The following is a 20,846-nucleotide window of genomic DNA, read 5'->3' as shown; positions in this document are numbered from 1 at the left end:
TATTAAAGAGGCTATCTTTCCTCCAGTGAGGGTGTTTGGCTCCTTTGTCGAAGATGAGATGGCTGAGTGTGTCTGGTGTTGTTTCTGCATCTTCTAATCTGTTCCACTGGTCCTCAAGCCTGTTTCTTTGCCAGTACCATGCTGTTTTTATCACAGTAGCTTTGTAGTAGAGTTGCAGGTTGGGGATTGTGATACCCCCTGCAATGTCTCTGTTACCTAGAATTGCTTTTGCTATTCTGGGTCTCTTCTTGCTCCAAATGAATTTTTGGATTTTTTTCTTGAGGTCTATGAAGTATGCTTCTGGGACCTCAATTGGAATTGCATTAAATCTATATAGGAGTTTTGGAGGTATGGCCATTTTCACTATATTAATCCTTCCTACCCAGGAGCAGGGGATGTCTGTCCATTTTCTGATATCATCTTCAATCTCTCTTTTCAGAGTGCCATAGTTTTCAGAGAAGAGGTCTTTGATTTCTTTTGTTAGGTTGATTCCTAGGTATTTCAGTTTTTTGGATGCTATTGTGAAAGGAATTATTTGCCCTATTTCTCTCTCAGTGAGTCTGTCATTCGTGTAGAGGAAAGCTATTGATTTTTGTGACACTGGAAGTCTTGCTTTCCCTGGAAGGGAATTCATGCTCTTGCTGTCACACCGCTGTACCCAGTTTCCTCAACCTAGTTGGTACCCAGACCTCCTTCCAGCCATCTGATACATATCCACTGATCATCAGCTCATGCCATCTTATGAGCTGTGCCCTCAGTGCATACAAAGTGTAGTCAGAGAGACAGACACATCAAGGGACAATGATAACAAGGTAAGCACAGTGGCAGAAATGTTCAGGGGACACAGAAAGTGGGTTCCCAATTCAGCCTGCATCCTTCCTCACCCAGCCACTGGGGCTTTACTCATTTCAAGTCTCAAACCAAAGGTCTTTGAGAAATATTCCAGGAAGCCTGAAGGAATCTGGTGACTGTTCAGGTTGGCCCTTTGGACCCTCACTGGGCTAACACAGATCTTTCTCTCTACAGCTCTGTAATGGCAATCATGGGGACCTTCCAGAGGTCTGGGAATTTTGGGCAAGGACCTGATTGGCCAAGCTGGGTGAGCTCCCTTTCTCATGTTCTGGCTGTCCCTACTCTGCCTGCCTCCTAAGTGACCACCTAGGGCTGGGGATTTAGCTCAGTCGTTCCGGCACCTGCCTCGCAAACGCAAGGACCCGAGTTCGATCCCTGGTACCAAAAAAAAAAAAAACCTAAGTGACCACCTTATTCAGGGAGCATCTGCGTGGCTGCCTCCTCCTATTCACAGTGCACGCGGCAGAGGATGGTCTCACTCATCACTTGGATCCAGCATCTGCCCCGGATCCTTAGGACTGGCAGAATGAAAGACCTGAGGGATGAAGAAGACAAAGAAGGGCACCCTTCTCCCTAGTGCTCTTTCACCAGAGTCAGGCCTGCACTTGCTGCCTTTCCTGTGCCTGGCGAAGACCCCTCTGGAACCAGGCCCTGCAGCCAGGCTGGGGCTGCTGCTCTCATCCCTCATACAGGAGCAGTCTGGCCATAAAAGGCATTGCCACAGTGGTGCCTTGGCCACTCCCCAGCCTGGTTGGACCTGCCTGCCTCAGCCTCCTGAGGAATGAGCTAAGGCAGCTCTGGTTCTGAGGGGTAAGGAGGAAGATCTGCAGGGCCCCTGAGTACCTCAAAATGGTGTTGGCGGGGGGGGGGGGTACTGGAATTTCCTGTAGGTCCTAAGTCCCTTCTGCTCTCTCTGGGCTAGGGGCCCCTCAACATTGGTGGTGGAGGACTCTAGAAATATGTAACTCTGGGGTGGTCTCAAGCTGGAGGTCTTAGAGAACTGTTCCAGGAAGCCTTAAGGAATCTGGTGATAGCTCAGGCTGGTTCTCTCCAGAGCTCATTGGACCATCCCAGAGGGCTGGGGATCCTGGGCAAGGACCTGAGATGACTTTCAGCCCCAACCCTCTCTCCCAGGCTGAGTACTTGGTAAGCTCTTGCCCCACAACTGCTGCTTGCCTTGAATTATGTCTGGGCTTAGTGGTACCTCTGCAGAGTTGGGGTTGGGGGCAGGGGGTCTTGGGGGTCTAGTGCAAACAGCTTTGGACAAGGCTGGGAATTTCCACTCCTATCTAGAGAGTCATCAATGCTGTGTGCCCTGACCTGGGCCTTTGGCCTCCAAAGGGCAGTGGGAAGGCCGGCCCCAGGGCCAATCCCTGGCCATTAATCCCTCCTGCCAGCCTGAATATCCACCCAATGTGGTCAGACAAAGGACTGCTCAGGCCAGCCACTGTGTTCCTCCCGCCCCAGGGGCTCCACTCAGACGCTGGGCTGCCTGGAATCCAGGCCCATGAGAAAGGGGCTGCCTTCACTGGCCATCTTATGCCCGGATGCTCAGCCGCATCACGTCCGGCCCAGGGCCTGTGAAAAGAGGGCCCAGCCACGCTGAAAACACGGATTAGCCCTTGGGCCGCCCCCTGACACTGCCTGCTCGGCTCTGGGAAGCAGGCCCTTTGGAGGGGCCCAGACAGGCACAAAGAACTAGAAAAAGTCTATGTTCTCGGCCTTTTGGCCCAGCTCCCCGCCCCCACTCTCCTTAGGGATTAGCACAGCCAGCTGAACATTTGGTATCATTTATTGAACATATACTATGTCCCAGGTTGCATAAATGAACTAGAAAATTGAAAGTATAAGAAAACTGCTTTTGGCCATAGTAGGTAGCAAGAGCCAATTTTACCCTGATCCCTTCACTCTCTGAAGGTGTAAGAAAGAGGCTGTGTGGGGTGGGGATTTTTAGCTCAGTGGTACTGCTGCCCGCCTTGAAAGTGTGAGGTCTTGAGTTCGATCCCTGGTACAGAAAAAGAAATAAGGAAAAGAAAGAAAAAGAAAGAAAGGAAGGGAGGAAGGAAGGAAGGAAGGAAGAGGCTGTGGTGGAGCACTTCTTTGGAGGGGCTGCATCCCTAAAGGGAAGTGGGATAGGGGATGGCTGAGGTGTCATCAGTGCTGTCTCTTGCCTGAGTCTAGTGCAGGATTATGCTGCACCTGAATGAAAAAATGCCGTCTCTCCCCGTTGTTCTGGTTAATACTAGAAATGCCTGTTGTGTAGTCAGGGAAGAAGAAGCTCTTACCAAGTGCCAATGTGGACCAGGCACTTTTGTACAAGATCTCATAACAATGCTGAAAAAAGACGTTATTGCTTCCATTTGGCTGGTAAGAAAATGGGCTCAGATGAGAGGTAGCTCTGCTCTTAGAACTGGATTCCATGCTGCTATGGTTGCTTGTTTTGCCCCCTGCTGAGCGAGCGGTCCAGGGCGACTGCACTGTCCCGTGTTCCTTATGGACTGCGTCAGTGCAGTAGAATGCATGGTGGAGAGGATACTGAGGCAGAGACTGTTCCCTGTTTCAGCATAAACCTGGCTGATTTTTGTTGTTGAGGGCAGGGCACTGTCTGTAAATCTTCTCCTTCCTCTGCTTCTATAGCCCCCTGACCAACTCCCTCATAGCTTGTCATTGTCCATCTCTCCACTAGGCTGTACATCTCATCATCTCTGTCTTGCCTTGAGCATTCGAAAAGGACCAGGCCCCAAGTGATTGGTGAATGATGCAGGCCGAACTGGGGCAAGAAGAACTGAAGGAATGTTGGATTGGGGACAGCATGACATTGATAGGACTTGACAAAGGCCTGGTTGTAGGGACTGAGGCAGGAGAAGAGGGTATCCATTTGAGATCTGGAACACCAGTAGGAGAGCAGGATGAGGTTGGAGAGTCTATTGGGTTAGGGAGAAAAACATTTCATTTCACTGAACAGCCACATGGTGATGTTCAATGGGAACCTGGACATGCTGACCAGGTCAAGAGAGAGGCAGGAGTCAACTTTAGCAGCTGAAGTGTGGGGAGCTGCAGGAACTCCAAGGTAACTTATTGGATCCTGAAGTCTCCACTTTAAAGGGTAGTATTGCAAGAGTGGTGGGGCCACTGCTCTGACCTCAGGTTTCATTCTAGCTCTGCCATTATTAGCTGTGTGAAGTTAACTGCTTAAACTCTCAGAACCTTAGCTTTCTTATTCACAAAATGAGGACTGGAACACTTCACAGAAATGCTCAAACTTAAGTAAAATAATGTATTTAACGTGTTCACCAAATACAGAATGCTTAGTTGTAGGGGCTATGATACTACCAGTTTCCACTGGTGCTGGGCAAAGGTCTTTGTGGTCCAGCCTTGAGAAGGGATTTTGAAGCCCTACACAGGCCAGCCGCAATTAGCTTTGGTCATCTGTAGGGGCGTAAGGCACACTTCATCAGGGCTGGACTAGGGTAGGGCAAACAAGGCCCCAAATTTCAGTAGGCCCTGACTCTCAAGGCTGACCGTGCACTTGGAAGACCCCAGAGTCCCTTAAATTTAGGATGGTAGGCCCCTCACTTGTCTCCCAGTACTCTCAGCCCTGCTCCCTGTCCAGGTTCCTTGATCTTGCCTGTCTGCAGGACAAGGAAAGGCTTTAAGGTAAGCTTCCTTCACCTTTCAGTTTCCTCTGGGTTACGGTGGTGGGTGGTATCTAACAAAAACTGCCAAGGCCCCCCTAACTTAGTGAGCAGAGTAGTGTCTGGATCAGAAAGCAGCTCTCTCAGACCTTCAGTATGGAGAGCCAGGTGGAAGCTTCTCACACGGATAAGTGTTCCTTGGAACTCAGGGGGTTGTGCAGAGCTGTGTTAGAAGTGCAACTTGAAACTGTGGATTAGGGGAGATCCTTGATTTAGAGCAACTGGACCACCTTTTATAATTTTGATTTCTCAAAGATGGCTCCTGAAGCCTTAAGTGAGGCCATGACAGGAATGTGGGGGAGGAAGCACAAGAAGAGATGGTGACTCTGACCTGGGGTCTCCAAATATGAAACCAACCCCTGCTCTTCTCTGTGACCTTAGCCCTGGCTTCCTAATATCCAGCATTGGGCCTGACATGTCCCTGACCAGCCACAAAGGGTACTGAGGGCTGGCAAGACTTCTCTCATCCCTGATCCAGCTGAGTATGGAAGGATGGCAGAGGATGGAGGGGACCGGATTGCTGGGAGGAGCAAACTGGGGTGAGGTCCAGGAAAGTACCCTGAATGGGTGGATTTGTGGTTGGGATTGACCCAGAGGGGTAAGAGGAAGGGGGAGAAAGAGACAGATCAAATGCCTTGGGATGGGACTGACCCAATGGAGATGCAGAAGGGATGAAGCAGGGTCTGGGGAAAATGGAGCCAAAGGGAAGAGAGCCAGAGGGAGGGAGGGGCGAAGCGGAGGGGGCTGCGAGCGCGGGAAGGGGGCTGGGGCAGCGAACTGGAGGCGCTAGCCAGCAAGGAAGGTCCTAGCCCTCTCCCTGGGGGTGGTGAGGCCCTGGCCATAAAAGGCCAGTCCCGGGGCCCTGCCCTCCCCAGCCGCGGGCAGGGGCCGCCGCATCCCCATGACTGGGCGCAGCGACATGGACCCGCCCGCCGCTTTCTCGGGCTTCCCTGTCCTGCCCTCGGTCGCGCCGTCGGGGCCTCTCGCAGCGGCCGAGCCGGGCCAGGAGCAGGAGGAGGCGGCGGCGGCGGCGGCGGCGGCGGGCAGCGGGGAGGCAGGCCCCATCCCTGCGCCAGACCCAGGGCGGCGGCGGCGGCGGCCCCTGCAGCGCGGAAAACCGCCCTACTCCTACATCGCGCTCATCGCCATGGCGCTGGCGCACGCCCCGGGCCGCCGCCTCACGCTGGCCGCCATCTACCGCTTCATCACCGAGCGCTTCGCCTTCTACCGCGACAGCCCGCGCAAGTGGCAGAACAGCATCCGCCACAACCTCACGCTCAACGACTGCTTCGTCAAGGTGCCCCGCGAGCCGGGCAACCCAGGCAAGGGCAACTACTGGACGCTCGACCCCGCGGCCGCCGACATGTTCGACAACGGCAGCTTCCTGCGGCGCCGCAAGCGCTTCAAGCGAGCCGAGCTGCCCGCGCACGCGGCCGCGCCCCCGGGGCCCCCGCCGCCCTTCCCCTACGCGCCCTACGCGCCCTACGCGCCCTACTCGCCCGCGCCCGGGCCCGGCCCCGCGCCACCCGCGCGCCTCTTTCGCGTTGACGGCCTGGTGAGCCTGCAGCCCGAGCTGGCGGCGCTGGCCGCGCCCGACGCCTTCCCGCCCTGCGCGGCAGCCGCCTCGCCGCCGCTCTACGTGCAGCCCCCCGACCGCCTGGGGCTCCCCGAGCTGCGCCCCGGCCCTGGTCAGCTGCCCGCCGAGCCTCTGCTGGCCTTGGTCGGACCCGCCGGCGCCGTGGGCCCACTCAGCCCGGGGGAGGCCTACCTGAGACAGCCAGGCTTCTCTCCGGGGCTGGGGCTGGAGCGCTACCTGTGAGAACCTTTCCCGTGGCCAGGAGCACCTGGGCGCCCCTCTCCCCCAGAACTGGAAGGCGGGCGGCCTTGGCACAGCACCGCGGGCCACACTTCTGAGTATCCCCCCATCACTTGCCTCCTGAACTGAGCACACCTCCTAATGCCTTCACTGCCAACCCCCATCTCGCCATCCAACTGAAGCGTCCCTTCCAATTTGTGAGCCCTTGGTTGTTTCTTCCTCTAACCGTGATCCTTCACTCCCCCCCCCCCCCCGCCCCGCGCGCCCTGCGCCGTCTATGGGTCCCCTGCCCCAGAGCCTCCCACCCCCAGGTGCCCTGGTGAGTTCCTTCGGAAGCTTCCTTCCAATCTCAAGTTGCCAGCTCACTGACTCTGCTTGGGCAACCTCGTCCCATGTTTTGCCAGCACATTAGAGATCAGACCTCTGGTTTGTCCCAGGTACAGGTCTGTCTTCAGCCTTTTTTTTTTTTTTTTTTTTTTGTGGTATCAGGAATGGAACTCTCCTGAGCTTTCCAGGCAGGCGGTGGAACCACTGAGCTAAATCCCCGGCCCTGCCCTCAGCATCTTCCTGGGAGAGTGCTCCCCTTTCACCTAAAGGCCTTGGCTGCCTTTTGCCAGGCCCCAGGACAGTTCTGTAACTCGGAGACAAGCAGCACCAGGAGCTCCTGACTGAAGGGGGAGGGGGTGTCGCTGGATTTCTATGTCTGCCCTGCCTCCTGGAAAGCATAGGACTTACCAAGGTATTGTAATTTTTTAATTAAAGCTGGTTTCATTAAACAGGAAGGGGTTGGTGTGCTGGTTGTGAACTGGGGGAGCAGCTGGGGAGGACAGCTGGTGAACTTTGTATTGTGGGATGCCATCTGGTGTTGAACCCCACTTCATGAAATGGGATTAAGAATTGATTCAACCAAAGCCATGCACATAGTAGGCCTAGTCAGATGTTGTCACTGGCATCTCAAGCCTGGTAGGGTTGGGGTGGGTTGTGCATGTGCGTGTGCACATGTCCTGTGAGTGTGTTTAGGCTGTGGCATTCCCAGCTCCTGTGGATAAGGGAGCATTGTGTGCCCAGCACTGTGCTAGGAACTAAGGGTTCATCACTGAATGAATGGGGAAAATCCCTGCCTTTCGAATTGCAGGTTGGGGAGAAACTGCTCAGAGAAAGGAGATAAGTGCCCTAGAACTTGTACTTCATTCAGTGTGGGCCACATACCTTTATCACTTGGAAACTTGTTAGAAATACAGGATTTCAGGCCCCACCTCATACACTGGATCATTAGATAATGCAATTTAACAAAATTCCCCTGTGATTGATATGCACACATTACTGGAGGCAAGGCACAGGGTCCAGGCTGGGGGCTCAGTCTGAAAGAGCAAAGGTAGGGGCCGGGGATGTAGCTCAGTGTTTCCACCGCCTGCCTCGAAAGCACGAGGTCCCGCCCTGGTACCAAAAAAGAGCAAAGCTCCTACTATGAGGAGACCAAGTTGCAGATCACACCACATGCTCTGAACTTCTAGAGCTGAACTGCACCATCAGTCAGTTAGGCCCCTATTTTATCTCCCCTGCTGGGTTGTGAGATGGAGCAGTGTTGACCGGAGCTGACTTGACTGTCCACAGCACCAAGGACAGGGCAGCACTGAACAGAGACTTGGGTTGAAGAGTGAAGGGGGGAATTGGCCTTTGGCCCTGGTCTGCTCTATGGGACTGACCCAAACACTAAGCTTCAGGCTTTTCCAAGCTTCCTGCCCCAGGGCTCCCAGTCTAGTTGAGCCTGAATTCAGGGCAGGGTAGGGTAGGGTAGGGGATCAGTACATCCAGAAGGCAGGATGAGTGTTTTTTGCTTGTACATACCTGCGGCACTTCTTCTAGATCCAGGCATCTGAAGCTCTGGGGTGGTGAGACAGGATGAGGGTGACAGCAAGCAGCTCAGAAGAGCAGAAAGGTGCAGGGAGTCTGGGAAGTCTCTCTTTAGAGGTTGGGCAGGACGTATGCACAGTGTGGTAGAAAATGCCCCTAGAAAGCCCCCATTCTCCCAGCTCTGAACTGCTTTGGGTAAAGGTGCATTTGCCTGGTGCATAGGAGCCTTTCCCTTAATATTTGTTAACTGACTGACCAAACAAATAAATCCCTAGTGTCTGATACTGTGCCTAACTTAACGAGTAATGACTAAATGTACAATACTTGGCACATTCCCTTCTTTCTTCTCTTTTTTTTGTTTGTTTTTTGGTACAGGGGATCAAACTCAGGACCTTGAGCTTTCCAGACTGGTGGCACCACCACTGAGCTAAATCCCCAGCCCAGCACATTCCTTTCTTACTTGCAGTTTTATAGTTACTTGTGAAAAGAGCAAGGCAAGGTGGCTGATGCCTGTAATCCTCCCACCCTGGGAGGCTGAGGCAGGAGAATCACAAGTTGGACCTGAGCCCAGGCACCTTGGCAACTTAGAAACCCTGTCTCAAAATATAAAACACAAAAAAGGGCTGGGGATGTAGCTGAGCTTGAAGGCCCTGGTTTTAATCCCATTACCCTCCTCCCCTGCCACACACACACACACACACACACACACACACACACACACACACACACACACACACACACACACACACACACACACACACACACACACACAGTGAAATAGAGGTGGAGGTGGAAGTGATTTTCTTACTCATTGGTTGAGAAAACCACTCTTCCCTGGGCCTCAGTGAGTAGCAAAGAATCTGTAAGAAGTAGAGTTCCACAGAGATCTGAATGCCTTTCTTCTGCTCCAACTGGTGTGATAGTCTCTCGTCTTGCTTCAGAACTCCTGTTGATAATTCCAGAAATTTTCAGGGGAGGGAAGGACCCTCTTACTGCCCTGAAGCCAGGAGGTGCTTCCTGAACTCTGAATTCCCTTTCTGTCGCTGTCATGCTGGTCCTGGTCCCCAGAATTCTGGTGCACTCAGAGCACAGGTAGGGGGTTATTCTTGGCAGTTCACTGCTGAGCTGGAAAGTAAGAACAGTTTTCAAAATGCCTCTTTAATTTTCACTTATCCAACAATATCAAGGGCTTACTGTGTATCAGACTCTGTGTCCAATAGAGATACAAATAAGAGACAGTTTACATCCCCAGAGTAACTGTATGTAATAAGAGTGTTCTAAAAACTCATACTTTGGTAGATGTTAAAAAAATGAAAATGAAAATCTAGTACAACTCTGTCTTTAAAAGACATCAATCACTTTTTATCTAGAAGTGAGATTTTAATATTCTTCCTTCTTTTGGGGAGAAAATAGTGTACATGGAAACTTCAGAAGTATTAAACAAATATTCAACCCTTCATGCTTGTAGAAATCTGGATATCATTTTAACCTGAAGACACATTTTAATGCTTAATTGTTATTTCTATTAAGTTGAAACAAGCACCCAGTCCATAATCTAACAAATCAAATAGCAAAGTCTGACAGTGGTGTCTTGCCTCACTCTTAGGAACCCTGCATTTTTCCCTTTGAGCACCTACTTTCAATTTCTGTTTCTTTTGGAATAGACTTCCATATTTCTGTACCTTTATTCCTGTCTCTCAAAACAGTAATGATTACTTTTTTTTTCTTTTCTGTCATGGTGGGGAGTGAAGCCAGGGCCTGGAGTTGGTTAGACATGCCCCTTATCTCTGAGCTACACCCCACTCCTAATGATTAAGTTTCTATTAGGAAAGGTAATCATTTACCTCTAAAATCTCCATTACTTTCCATTCCAACCCAAATCACTAACTTTTGGCTAAATCAATTTTTAGCTTTCACACTATTATTACTGTATGAATACTGTTCTCTGAGAAGCTACTAGTGTACTATGATTACACCTCCTTTTCTCGTGTACAACTGTTGATTTTTCCTGGAGTTAATACTACCTTTTTTTTCTTTTGCTCAGCGTCCTTTATATCCATTGCTAAATCTTCCCATACTTTGCAGTGGCACTGTAGTGAAGTTTTTTTGTGAAGTCAAACTTATCAAAAAATCCATCCTTGCTTTTGGTGGCTATGTTTTGCCATCCTGGGAGCATCTCTCCCAGGTTACTCCATTGTCCAGCTCCAACTTGGACTGACAGCTTTCCATGTCTGCTATACAGATGTGGACCTGGAATGTCCCTTCATAGTTATCCTGGGAATTCCCACTATCTCTGACCTGTGTTGAATCTTTTGCTTCCTTGATTCTGTATTTTTCTTTTTCTTGATTTATTCCCGTGTTCCAGTAGAGGTAAATTGTTTTGGAAACTTTATACATTTGAAATTAAAATGATTGTTTTAGCATGAGAAGTTAAGCATGCACTTTGACAAATATTTGAGTTGAAGCTGTTTCGGTAGACTTTATGGGTGTGTGGGTGGGAAGGGTACTGGGGAATTGGAGAATGGGAGGTTTTTCTCAGCTCAGTGTGTGTTACCTCCGGGCAAGCTAGGAAGGTGGCTCAGTGTTATGATATCTTTGGGTGGAAGGATGAAGGCAGGGAGACTACTGAGAGTGCCTTATAGGAGGAGATTCGACAGAAGAATCCCTGGAAGGGGGCTGCACCAGACTTAGAAGGGCTTGGAACAAAAGAAGAGTGGCTTTAGGGCCTGGGGTGATGTTATGGGCTCCTGGATCCAGCTAGAAAGGGGTCAACACTACCCCGGCACACCGGGTGCACACTGGCTACGTAGAAAAATGGCACCCTTGGCAGGGACACTGACAGTCATGACAACAGAGAAGCTCCTTCAGGGAACTTTTGGAGCTCTGGGTATGTACGACCTAGGAAGCCAGGCAATTAACCTGGGAAAGAAAAAGAGAAGCATGGAAGCCCTTCTACCTAGTGACAGTGTTGCTTTCAGCCCATGTTCTGCTCTGAAAGATCCTGGAAGCAGAGGGTTAAGGGAATGATTTTGCAATATACAAGAGGTCAATATTGTCTACTTTTAAAGGAAAAAATTCCGTGAACCTTCAGTGTTGATTTTAAATTGTTAAATGATGTCACTCGGTATGTGCCATTATAAATTCATTAGACTTCTTTTTTTTTTTTTCCGGTACTGGTACTGGGGATTGAACTCAGGACCTTGTGCTTGCCGGGCAGGTGAGGCACTGCTGAGCTACATCCCAAGGTCCTAGACTCTATTTGTTTGTTCGTTTGTTTTTTTGGTACCGGGGATCGAACTCGGGATCTTGCACTTGTGAGGCAGGAGCCAGAACCACTGAGCTAAATCCCTGGCCCTAGACTTCTAGTTTTTACATAACTGTTGAAATCTTTGATAAATTCAAACAGGAATAAAATCAAATTTCAAGTCCATGCCATTAATCGAATGTAAAAGAAGATACTGTTTTGCTGAAAATAAACCACTTGTACCGTGACCATGGCACTCCCTTCTCCTCAGCAGCTCTCTGAGGTTTGACCTGCCTTGAGCTGGGTGATAACAAAACTCACCCCCCACTTCTCTCTATTGAACAAAATGGAAGCATTTCTTCATGTAGCAGGCCACCCAGGGACTGGCCCCTTTCATATAAAACCTACCCTTTTTTGGCCTCATCTCAAGATTAAAGTGGCACTACTTGACAATAAGGGTAAATGAATACTTTAAATACCAGACTTGTGTTATAAGAAGTAATTTAGGTGGCCCTCAAATATGGTTTAAATTATTTTTATTTTTAATTTTTTGGTAGACTATTACTGCAATGAAAATAACATTCAAACTTTCTCATAAATTCCTGCATTTATAAGAATATGTTCTTGGACAATACTTCAAATGAAGGAATTGAAAATGTAAAAATGCTTATCTAAATAAACGACTCTTTTCTTAGAAGAGTGATAATTATGGATTATTTATAAATGAATACAATGGGGGGCCAGGGATTTAGCTCAGTGGTGACACCCCTGCTTTGTGAGTGCAAGGTCCTGAGTTCGATCCCCTGGACAAAAAAAAAAAAAAAAAGGAATCAGACATTGGCTAAAATCCTGTGAGTCCACCAAGGCTACCAACTTGCTCATTTAATAATAGCCTCATGCTGACCCCAAAAGCTTAGGGTGACCATTTGTCTGGCAGAGAGCCCTGGTCTGGCTGGACTGACTTTCGGGGTAACATCTCAATAGATCCACGAACACAGAAACACTGTCAGAAGCAGTTGCTCCCTTGCTCCCACCAGAGGGCACTTCCGCCAACCTGTTTTACCCGGAAACTCTGTGGAACCACCAAGGAAACTAGTTTTCTAGTTACATGAATCATTCCAGGCAGACACTTGAAAGTCATCCCAGTCTACTTAATTGTTATCAAAACCTGATAAATGGGCTGGGGATGTAGCGCAGTGGCACTGGGCCTGCCTTGCAAGCTCAAGGTCCTGAGTTTGATCCCCAGTACCAAAAGAAAAAAACCTGATAAAGAAGGGGCGAGCCCGCCAGATGTAACCTAATTTCACTATGAAAGGAGATGCAAGTTCTGTCAAAAAACACAGTACCAGCAAATTGAATCCAGGCATGGAATACAGAAATACACTAGCCGGGTGTGGTGGTGCACACTTGTAATCCCGGCACTCCAGAGTCTGAGTCAGGAGGATCAGAGTTTGAGGCCAGCTTGAACCACACAGTGCAACCTTGTCTCAAAACACAAAAACAAAACTGAAGAACAAAAAAACACCAAGTGCAGTTTATTTCTGGAATGCAAAAGTGGCATTATTAGAGTTATTAGCTGTCCTTTATAGGATATATAGATCATTGCCTCTACAAATGATGAAATTGGAGCTCAGAAGAGTCAAGTGATGTAACAAGGTCAAGTTGCCAAGAGATTGATTCTCGGGACTTGGGTCTAGGTCAGCCTAACTCCAAAGTCTTTCTCCTTCCTCTAAGAAGTGAGTGGGGGTAGAAACTTGTATGGAAAACAGCCGGCACCAATAACATCCCTTAGTTCACCCTGACATCCCCAGCCCCACAGTTCTGACCTTGAGATCTATCTTTCCAAGCCAAGTGGCAGCCTTTAGTTTTCTCTTGTTTTAGACTCTTTTTAGCTTCTTCCTTACCCTCTGCCCCTCTCCTTCCCCTTTCTCTATACTCCGTTCTCCAAGCTCTTCCATTTTTCTGGTGATCAAAGCGCCACCTATTGGTCACCTTTTATGCGCCTGATTTGAATAGGAAATGACTGCAGCAAAGCCCGGATTGGTTAGGAAGCTGTTTGGGACTACGGGGAGGAGACTCTGGTGGCTGAAAGGCATTTGCTCCGGAAAGCCACCGGGGCCAAAGAGGGAAACTGACTGTGGTTCCCACTTCCTCTGGGAAGCCCTCCTAGATCTTCCATCTTCCTCCCTCTTCTTGGTAGTCCTTGGTAGCTGCCCCACTGCAGAGAGCTTTGGAATAGGAGTGGAATGGGTGGTCTACTTTGCAAGAGGGAAATTGAGGGAAGGGTGCTAGGCTGAAGGCAGGAACCCTGAGGTCTAGAACCAGGTTACGTAGGCAAGTCCTTTTCTTTCTCTGCCCTTCACAGTAATCCCTAACTCTTAAGTTCCTTGACAGCCCTATTCTCTTCCCCAGCTGGGGACTCAGAAATGAATCAGATGCTGACCCAGTTCAGAAAAGTCAAATATTGGTAGATGGCAACGTAGTGGTAGTGTGCAGAGTGCTTTACAAGATGAGGGAGCTGTTAGATTACTAACCAGTTGGTGTCTCTGTACTGACCTCAGCCTGTCTCCTCTAAAACCAGAGAAGGTGTCCTATTCTCTCTGGCTGGCTAGGGAAGCAACTGGCCATGGAGATTTACTACCCCGCCTGACTGAGGCCTTCCCAGATAGGCCTGTGTCTTCTCTCTCCAATGTTTTGCTCACTGGGCAGTATGGCCGGAGCTGAGCACACTGGGGCTTTAACCTGAGCTGCCCTTTCTCTGGAGGTTGGACGTGGGGTTTAGGGAGTTGAGAAAAATTAAGAGGTAAAAGGCCTGAACCCTGCTGAGGGGAGACACAGTCCCCCATCAAGTTGGGAGAGGTGGGGCCTTGTGTGCTCCCAAAGCAGCTTCCTGAGGCAGCCTGGCTCTGGGTTGGGGTTTAAGGGAAGGGAGGGAAGACCTGCTGTTCCAGTTCTTAAGAAACTGCTTCTGGGGCCAGGGATTTAGCTCAGTGGTTTCGCCGCCTGCCTCGCAAGCCAAGGACCTGAGTTCGATCCCTGGAACCAAAAAAAAAAAAAAAGGGACTCCTTCTTCCCATCCATCCTAACTGCTACCCAGGCTAGATGACTGAAAAGAATGGCACTTTCAACACAGTTTTGGTGGCTCCAAGAGAGGGAGGGAGCCAAAGCCAGAAGGACGGGAATGGCATAGGAAGACCATGCCCTTGCTAGTGGACTTAGCTAATTCCCTGCCTTCGGAGCTGGCAATGACACAGGCACCCACTGGGTCTGGCTTTCACATTCCTGCCTGGAGAACTCACAGCCACCAGTTCTGTTTTCAGGTTGGAGCCCCTAGGAAGTGTTCAGCAGACAGTACAGTTTTTTATTATTCTTACGTCCTTGCATACTTGGTCTTATTTATTGGTTCAACTCTTTCTTTGAAGGTATTTATTTTATTGTTACATACATCATACATTCACTTGGAAAAATATAAAAAAGTGTCCCATGAAAAGTTTCCTCTATTCTTGTTCCCCACCTTCCCTAACAGATAATCAGTTATTAGTTTTTTAATTCATCCTTCTATATATTTTTGCTGCATAGATAAACCAATATACATTAATTTTTCCTAAAAAAAATACAGTTGGAAGCATAATGCTTGCACTGTTCATACCTTGATTTTTTTTTTACTCAGTAGTACAGAACTCTTTCCAGATCAATACTTAAAAAACTTTATTCTTTTATTTTAAAATTTTATTTATAAAACAAAAATTCGTAACAAAATAAGAATAACAATAGTTAAATACACTGACTATTATCTTCAAAGTAGTTACTTAGAGTACAAGATATAAATCAAACCAATTCTTATGAAAAAGAAATAGATAATAGCACAAAACTATCTTTGCAGCAATCTAAGGTAAACTAGTAGTATAAATGAAACAAATTAGCAAATGTATTAAAATGTTTTTGAAACAATGAAATATGCAATTTGGGGATGTGTCTGAACTTCTCTTTACTTTCTGTTTATTGCTTTTCTTTTGTATATTTATATATATTTTGTTTCTCATTTAAGAGAAGCTATGCAGTTTTTGAGCTTGTGTGCCTGACTTAGTTCACTTACCATTGTTCTCAAGGTGCATCTCTTTACCTTCAACTGCAAGTTTATCTTTCTTTATGGGAGTATAGTACTCCATTGTGTATAAATACATTTCCCTTATCCATTCATCTGTTGATGGACATATACATGTTTCCAAGATCTAGCTATTATAAATTGTGTTTCTAACTATTAAGTGAAATAAATAGGACACACATGTGTAAATATTGAATAGTTTATCTGGTGTGAGAAACTAAAAGTGTAAATAAGGATCAAAATGTATAACTGATAATGTGAAATAGGAAGAAAAGGTCTAAAGGGGAAGGGGAAGTGGGAGAGGTAGGGAAAGGAAAGAAGGGAAAAGAAAAAATATGAGAAAAGGAGAAATGGAAATAGTCTCTATATGGAGGGCTGGAGGGGTTGAAGGGAGGGCAGGGGAATGGGGAAAAATAAGAATCAAGAGAGATTATATAAATGTACAGATCTCCAGTGATGAATGTCATTAAATTGTATACCTAAAATGCACCAATAAAATTAATTTAAAATTTTTTTAAAAATTGTGTTTCTGAGCCATCCCTTCACTCTTGGGTCAAAATGGTGGGCAGGCTTGTTGTTGCAGCATCAGGCCGGTGGCTGGATGGTATTCGGAAATGGTGTTACAGTGCTGCAGGCTTCAATAAACTGGGCTTAACCTGTGATGATCCAATATATGAAGACGAAGACGTAAAAGAAGCCATAAGAAGGCTTCCCGAGAACCTTTATAATGATAGGATGTTTCGCATTAAGAGAGCATTGGCCCTGAGCCTGAAGCATCAGATCTTGCTGAAAGAACAGTGGACAGAATATGAGGAGGATAAATTCTACCTTGAACCATATCTCAAAGAGGTTATTCATGAAAGAAAAGAAAGAGAAGAATGGGCAAAAAAATAATCACAGTTGAAATCTGTGGATGCAGCTGTCTTCAAAATATTTTTATGAACTTGATTAAGCCTGAAATATAATTTAAGAATTATTTAGTCTTCAGACATCCTACTTTAAATAAATGTCTGAATAATAAAAAAATGTGTTTCTAATAAACATGGGTATGCATATTTCCCTGTAATATGATTTCTTCTCTTTTATGCAGCACACTATTCCATTCTATGGGTATGTCATGATTTAACTGCCCCCTTCTTGATGGGTATTTACACTGTCTCCAACTTTTTAAAATACTGATGGAGACCTTGTGTGTATTTCCTATCATATGTCTATACTCTATCTGCAGGAGAAAGCTCTAGAAATGGATTTCCATGTAGCCCTTTTCAGGACACCAAGGTCCCTAGGTACTGGCTCTTTCAATAGCTGTCTCCTTTTCTCAAAGGGACCCTTGGTGACCACAGTCAAAATTTCATCTCAAACTCACTGCCCTCATGCCCAGGGCCTCTCATCAGAATCTGTCACCAGGGCCCCTCACTAGGTACTGTGGACCCTAGATCTGGGAGGGCTGGGTCCTTGCCTCCCTTCCCTGGATGAGATCTGTGCCCTGGATGTTGTGTCCAGGGTGATGGCTCCTCTACCTTTTAGCCCCAAGCCCTGGGCATCAGTGGCAGGTGTGGGGAAGCAGCTTTTTGACTTCTGTATTTCAGTCCTCCAGGCTTCCTGAAACATGCTTCTCTCCCCATCTGGCCTCCCAATTGTGAATCCTTTCTTTGAGTTCTAAGATCTGCCTCTGATTTCCATTTCATTACTCTAATTCCCCAAATGAGTGGCCCCAGCTTTGAGGCAAGAAGTAGAAGCCCCCGTGAAGGATTGCATGTGATAAACAGAGCTAAACTCCATGGCTAGAAACAAAGTCCTCGGCAACTTGGGCACCTCTGGTTTAGCCCAGACCTGTGATGTCAGCTTATGTAGCATCTCTGGGGCTGACCTAGGTGGGAGAATGAGGGGGCCCTGTTCAGCAGGTTCTGAGGGTGCTGGGAGTGCCATGCTGTAACATGATTACTATTGCTGTGAATGGGAAGTGCTCAGATTTGGGATTATAGTTGGGGCATTGTTGTTAAGAGCTCTGATTTTACAGCTGGATTGACCAGGACAGGGGATAGATGCACTTCTCATTTGTCAGATTAGGAAATGGAGGCCCTGGGAGAAGCAGGGGCAACCCTAAGGTCACACAGGAAGACAAACAAGGCTGGGAGCAGAGGCCTGTCTCACTCCCTGTCTCTGCAGCCCCTGTCTCCACTGCAGCTGGAGAACAAACCAGTGGGAGGTGCATTCTCCTGGAGGATGGAGCAGGCATCCTTCAACACATCCAAGTTGGCGAGGAGGATGAGGAACCTGAGTCAGGCATTCTGACTCATGGTTGGCTCTAGCTAGTGCACTGGTACTCAGGAGTCCTTCAGGAGTAGGTTAAGAATTTCCTTGGTCCCAGTCTCCAGCCTAGCCATTTGGATACTTTACAAATGAGGATCTTGAAGCTTAGAGAGTTTATTGTCTGAGACTAAAAAGTGTTAGGAGCATAATTTGAACCCAGCTCTCAGAACCGCACTCTTTCTGCTGTACCTAGACACCTAAGATTCATACTCAGTGATCACCCACCTTGTACTTGAGCACTACAGGTGACAGAGATCTCACTACCATCAAGTAGCTCAAGGTAACCTACTGTGTCTCTGAGTCACAGCCCTTTTGGAATATTTCTCATGCATGAAGTCACAGGAAGTAAGTCTCATCACAGCTTTCTGGCTCCCCTTTGCCTTAATCTCTGCCCCATCTCAGCCCTTAGGGATCTGGATATGGTGGCTGTGTCTGTTTTTTTCTTTTTGTTTTTTTAATTGCTGTATATTCTAGGGTGGCCTTGAATTCACTGTGCAGTTCAGGCTGGCCTTGAATTCTTGGTGATCCTCCTGCCTCAGCCTCCCATTGGGATTACAGGTGTGCACCACCACACCTGGCTACACATGATTTTTTCTTTCAGGCTAAGGACCCCTGGTCTTTCCTCCGTGTCTATAGGTCATTTTGCCACCCTTTCTTGTGACAGACTGCCCCTCCCATCCTACATTAGTGGCTTACACAAGGTTGAGATTTATGTCCTTTTTGTCGGGAGCAATGCTACATAATAATTTTAGGGTAAAATCATTTGGTTAGCCTAGTTCTCTTGCCTACAGCCCACCCATGGAATTCCGAGACATAACTCCATTTTGGTCTCCAGTCACAACTGAGACCTCAATGATCCCATGATGCTGTGGACAACAAACATCCTGGGAGCTGAAAACATCCCGAGAGGAACAAACACCTACTCAGTTCCTCATTGTTCTTGGACTGTTACCATCTTATTTACGCAAATGTACTGAACTCTCTGCAAGCAATTCGTTACATTTGTTTCTCCTGATGTACTGAGTACTGAATAAAAGGTGCGGTAAACTGGGAGCTTTGTCTTTGCTGCCCAGAGCAGCACTGATCAGACCGAGACCTCAGTTTCTTTTCAGTCTCATTTTTCTACCTTTCCTGTAATTCGCCGTGTGCTGCCATGGCTCATAGGAGACCAGGACTTACTGCAGAGGTTCTAGTAACATCTCCTTTCCCTGTTCCCTACACTTTTCACATAAAGTCTGTGCAGGCAGTTCAGGGTGGTGAGCAGCTCAGCGGTTCTAGAACTCACAGTCTTTCTCTCCTATGGCTTTGCTTTTTGTGAAATTCAACTCAACTAGCAGAAATCCAGCTCAACCTACTTTAACCAAAGGAGATATTTCTTTCATGTCTCTGGAAAGTCCAACTGTTATAGTTTCAGGCAGAGCTGGGTCCAGGGACTCTAAACAAATCAAACAAAAAACAACAAAAGCCCCACCATTACTATGGCTCCATCTCTCTTGGAGGCTGTTTCCTTCTGTGTGTGGTCCTCAGTGTCAAACAGCATGCTCTACATGGCAGGAAAGATGGCTTCTGGCAGCTAAGCCAACATGTTTGTCTTCCAATCCAAAAGGAGAAACACTCTCCCCAGAGTCCTAGATTATACATATCCCAGAGTCCCATAGTCTGTATACCTCCAAGTCCCAATATCAATGTGTCAAATCATGGGGAAGGAGTGACTGGCTTTGCTTACACCAGTTACTACACCTGGACCAATCACTGGGCCTGGACTGGCAATGCTGTCTGATCCAGCTGGGTTGCTCATCAGCTCCTAGCAGTAAGTGGGAAGGAGACAGAAACTGGACAGCTCTATTGGAGTACACAGAGCACAGGAGAGGGTTTGTTTTTGTTTTCTAAGAGAAAGAGGGAGACCATGGAAAATTTTGACAGGTCTTGGTGTGGCAGATGATTTGATTTGTTACAACCATTTTAAAAGGAGGAAACTGAGGCAGAGAGCACAAGAGAGAAATCCAATGACTGTTGCAGCCAGGGATCATGGAAGCACTGGATCCAGAGGCTCAAGCCTTGTTATTAAGGCTCCCTCTCTACCCCATTTTCCTCTGCTGAATTTCTGCTAGTTGGGTTGAATTTCACAAAAAGCAGAGCCACAGGAGAGAAGGGCCCTGAGTCTGAGACCACTGAACTGCCACACCACCCTGAAGTGCCTACTAATAAAGTGTCCTTTTATTTGAAAAGGACATAAATGTCCATCCCGTTTCAGCCACTAATGTGGGCTGAGGAGGTTCTACTTCTGAAAGTAAAGAGGTGTTCTTTCCAGTCAGGAATGGGGATCTGTGGAGAAGAAACCACCTTTGTTCTCAGAGAACACATATTTCTACTTACTGCAGGAGTTCCAGGCAGAGGGAGAGGTATGGCACGCACTACTGTACCCACATACCTAACACCAATTAGCCACTTACTGTGTCAGGCTGGAGGCAGAGTGATTAATAATGATGATGCAAAATATTTATTGAGCTCTTTCAAAGTTTCGGTGCTTTGTACACATTGTGTCATTGAATCCTTATAAGAAGGTCAGGTACAATTATTATCCCCATTTAGCAGAGGAAGAAAGATGAGGACGAATGGAATACAATCCCCAAAACAGGGGGAGCTAAGAGCAAGAGCCCCTCACAGAGCTGGAGCCCCTCACAGTCTGGTGAGGGAGGGGAGGGTATTGACAGGGAAAGTGGCTCATAAAACTTGATGTTTGTTATAGACCAAGGATTAGGAGGTATGAGTCAGGCAGCAGGGTGAACAAGTAAGAGCAAATCAGGAGTGAGTGGATAGCAGTGATTGGAGAAGAACTGGACAAGTAGACAATACCGCTGCCAGGCATCCTGTGCAGACAAGCACACTATACCCCCAAAGTGAAGCCATCCTGCAAGTGCTTCAGGCTGCGGGCACTGATGTCTAGGGCCTCAAGCAAACCCCTGG

The 20,846-nt window shown here is 47.8% G+C and overlaps 1 protein-coding gene and 1 pseudogene across 1 annotated transcript; both read left to right on the top strand.

Annotated features, from left to right (window-relative positions):
- Positions 1–5,373: 5,373 nt before the first annotated feature.
- Foxe3 (forkhead box E3) lies at positions 5,374–7,737 on the top strand. Its single transcript, XM_087214871.1, has one exon. It carries the CDS (start codon positions 5,449–5,451, stop codon positions 6,364–6,366), a length of 918 nt encoding a protein of 305 aa, XP_087070997.1. The 5' UTR covers positions 5,374–5,448; the 3' UTR covers positions 6,367–7,737.
- Positions 7,738–16,124: 8,387 nt separating this feature from the next.
- Positions 16,125–16,632, top strand: LOC101703024 (cytochrome b-c1 complex subunit 7 pseudogene; annotated as a pseudogene).
- The last annotated feature ends 4,214 nt before the right edge of the window (positions 16,633–20,846 follow it).

The sequence above is a fragment of the Heterocephalus glaber genome, unplaced genomic scaffold (assembly GCF_053883595.1).
Source record: "Heterocephalus glaber isolate CG9 unplaced genomic scaffold, H.glaber_assembly_v1.0 deba00001451, whole genome shotgun sequence".
NCBI lineage: Eukaryota > Metazoa > Chordata > Mammalia > Rodentia > Bathyergidae > Heterocephalus > Heterocephalus glaber.
Note: the sequence above shows the minus strand (reverse complement) of the source record. Positions and strands in the feature narration are given on the sequence as shown.

What these genes read in the sequence shown, in the direction of transcription:
- Foxe3 (XM_087214871.1), top strand. Translation starts at nt 5,449, where the DNA reads ATGACTGGGCGCAGCGACATGGACCCGCCCGCCGCTTTCTCGGGCTTC.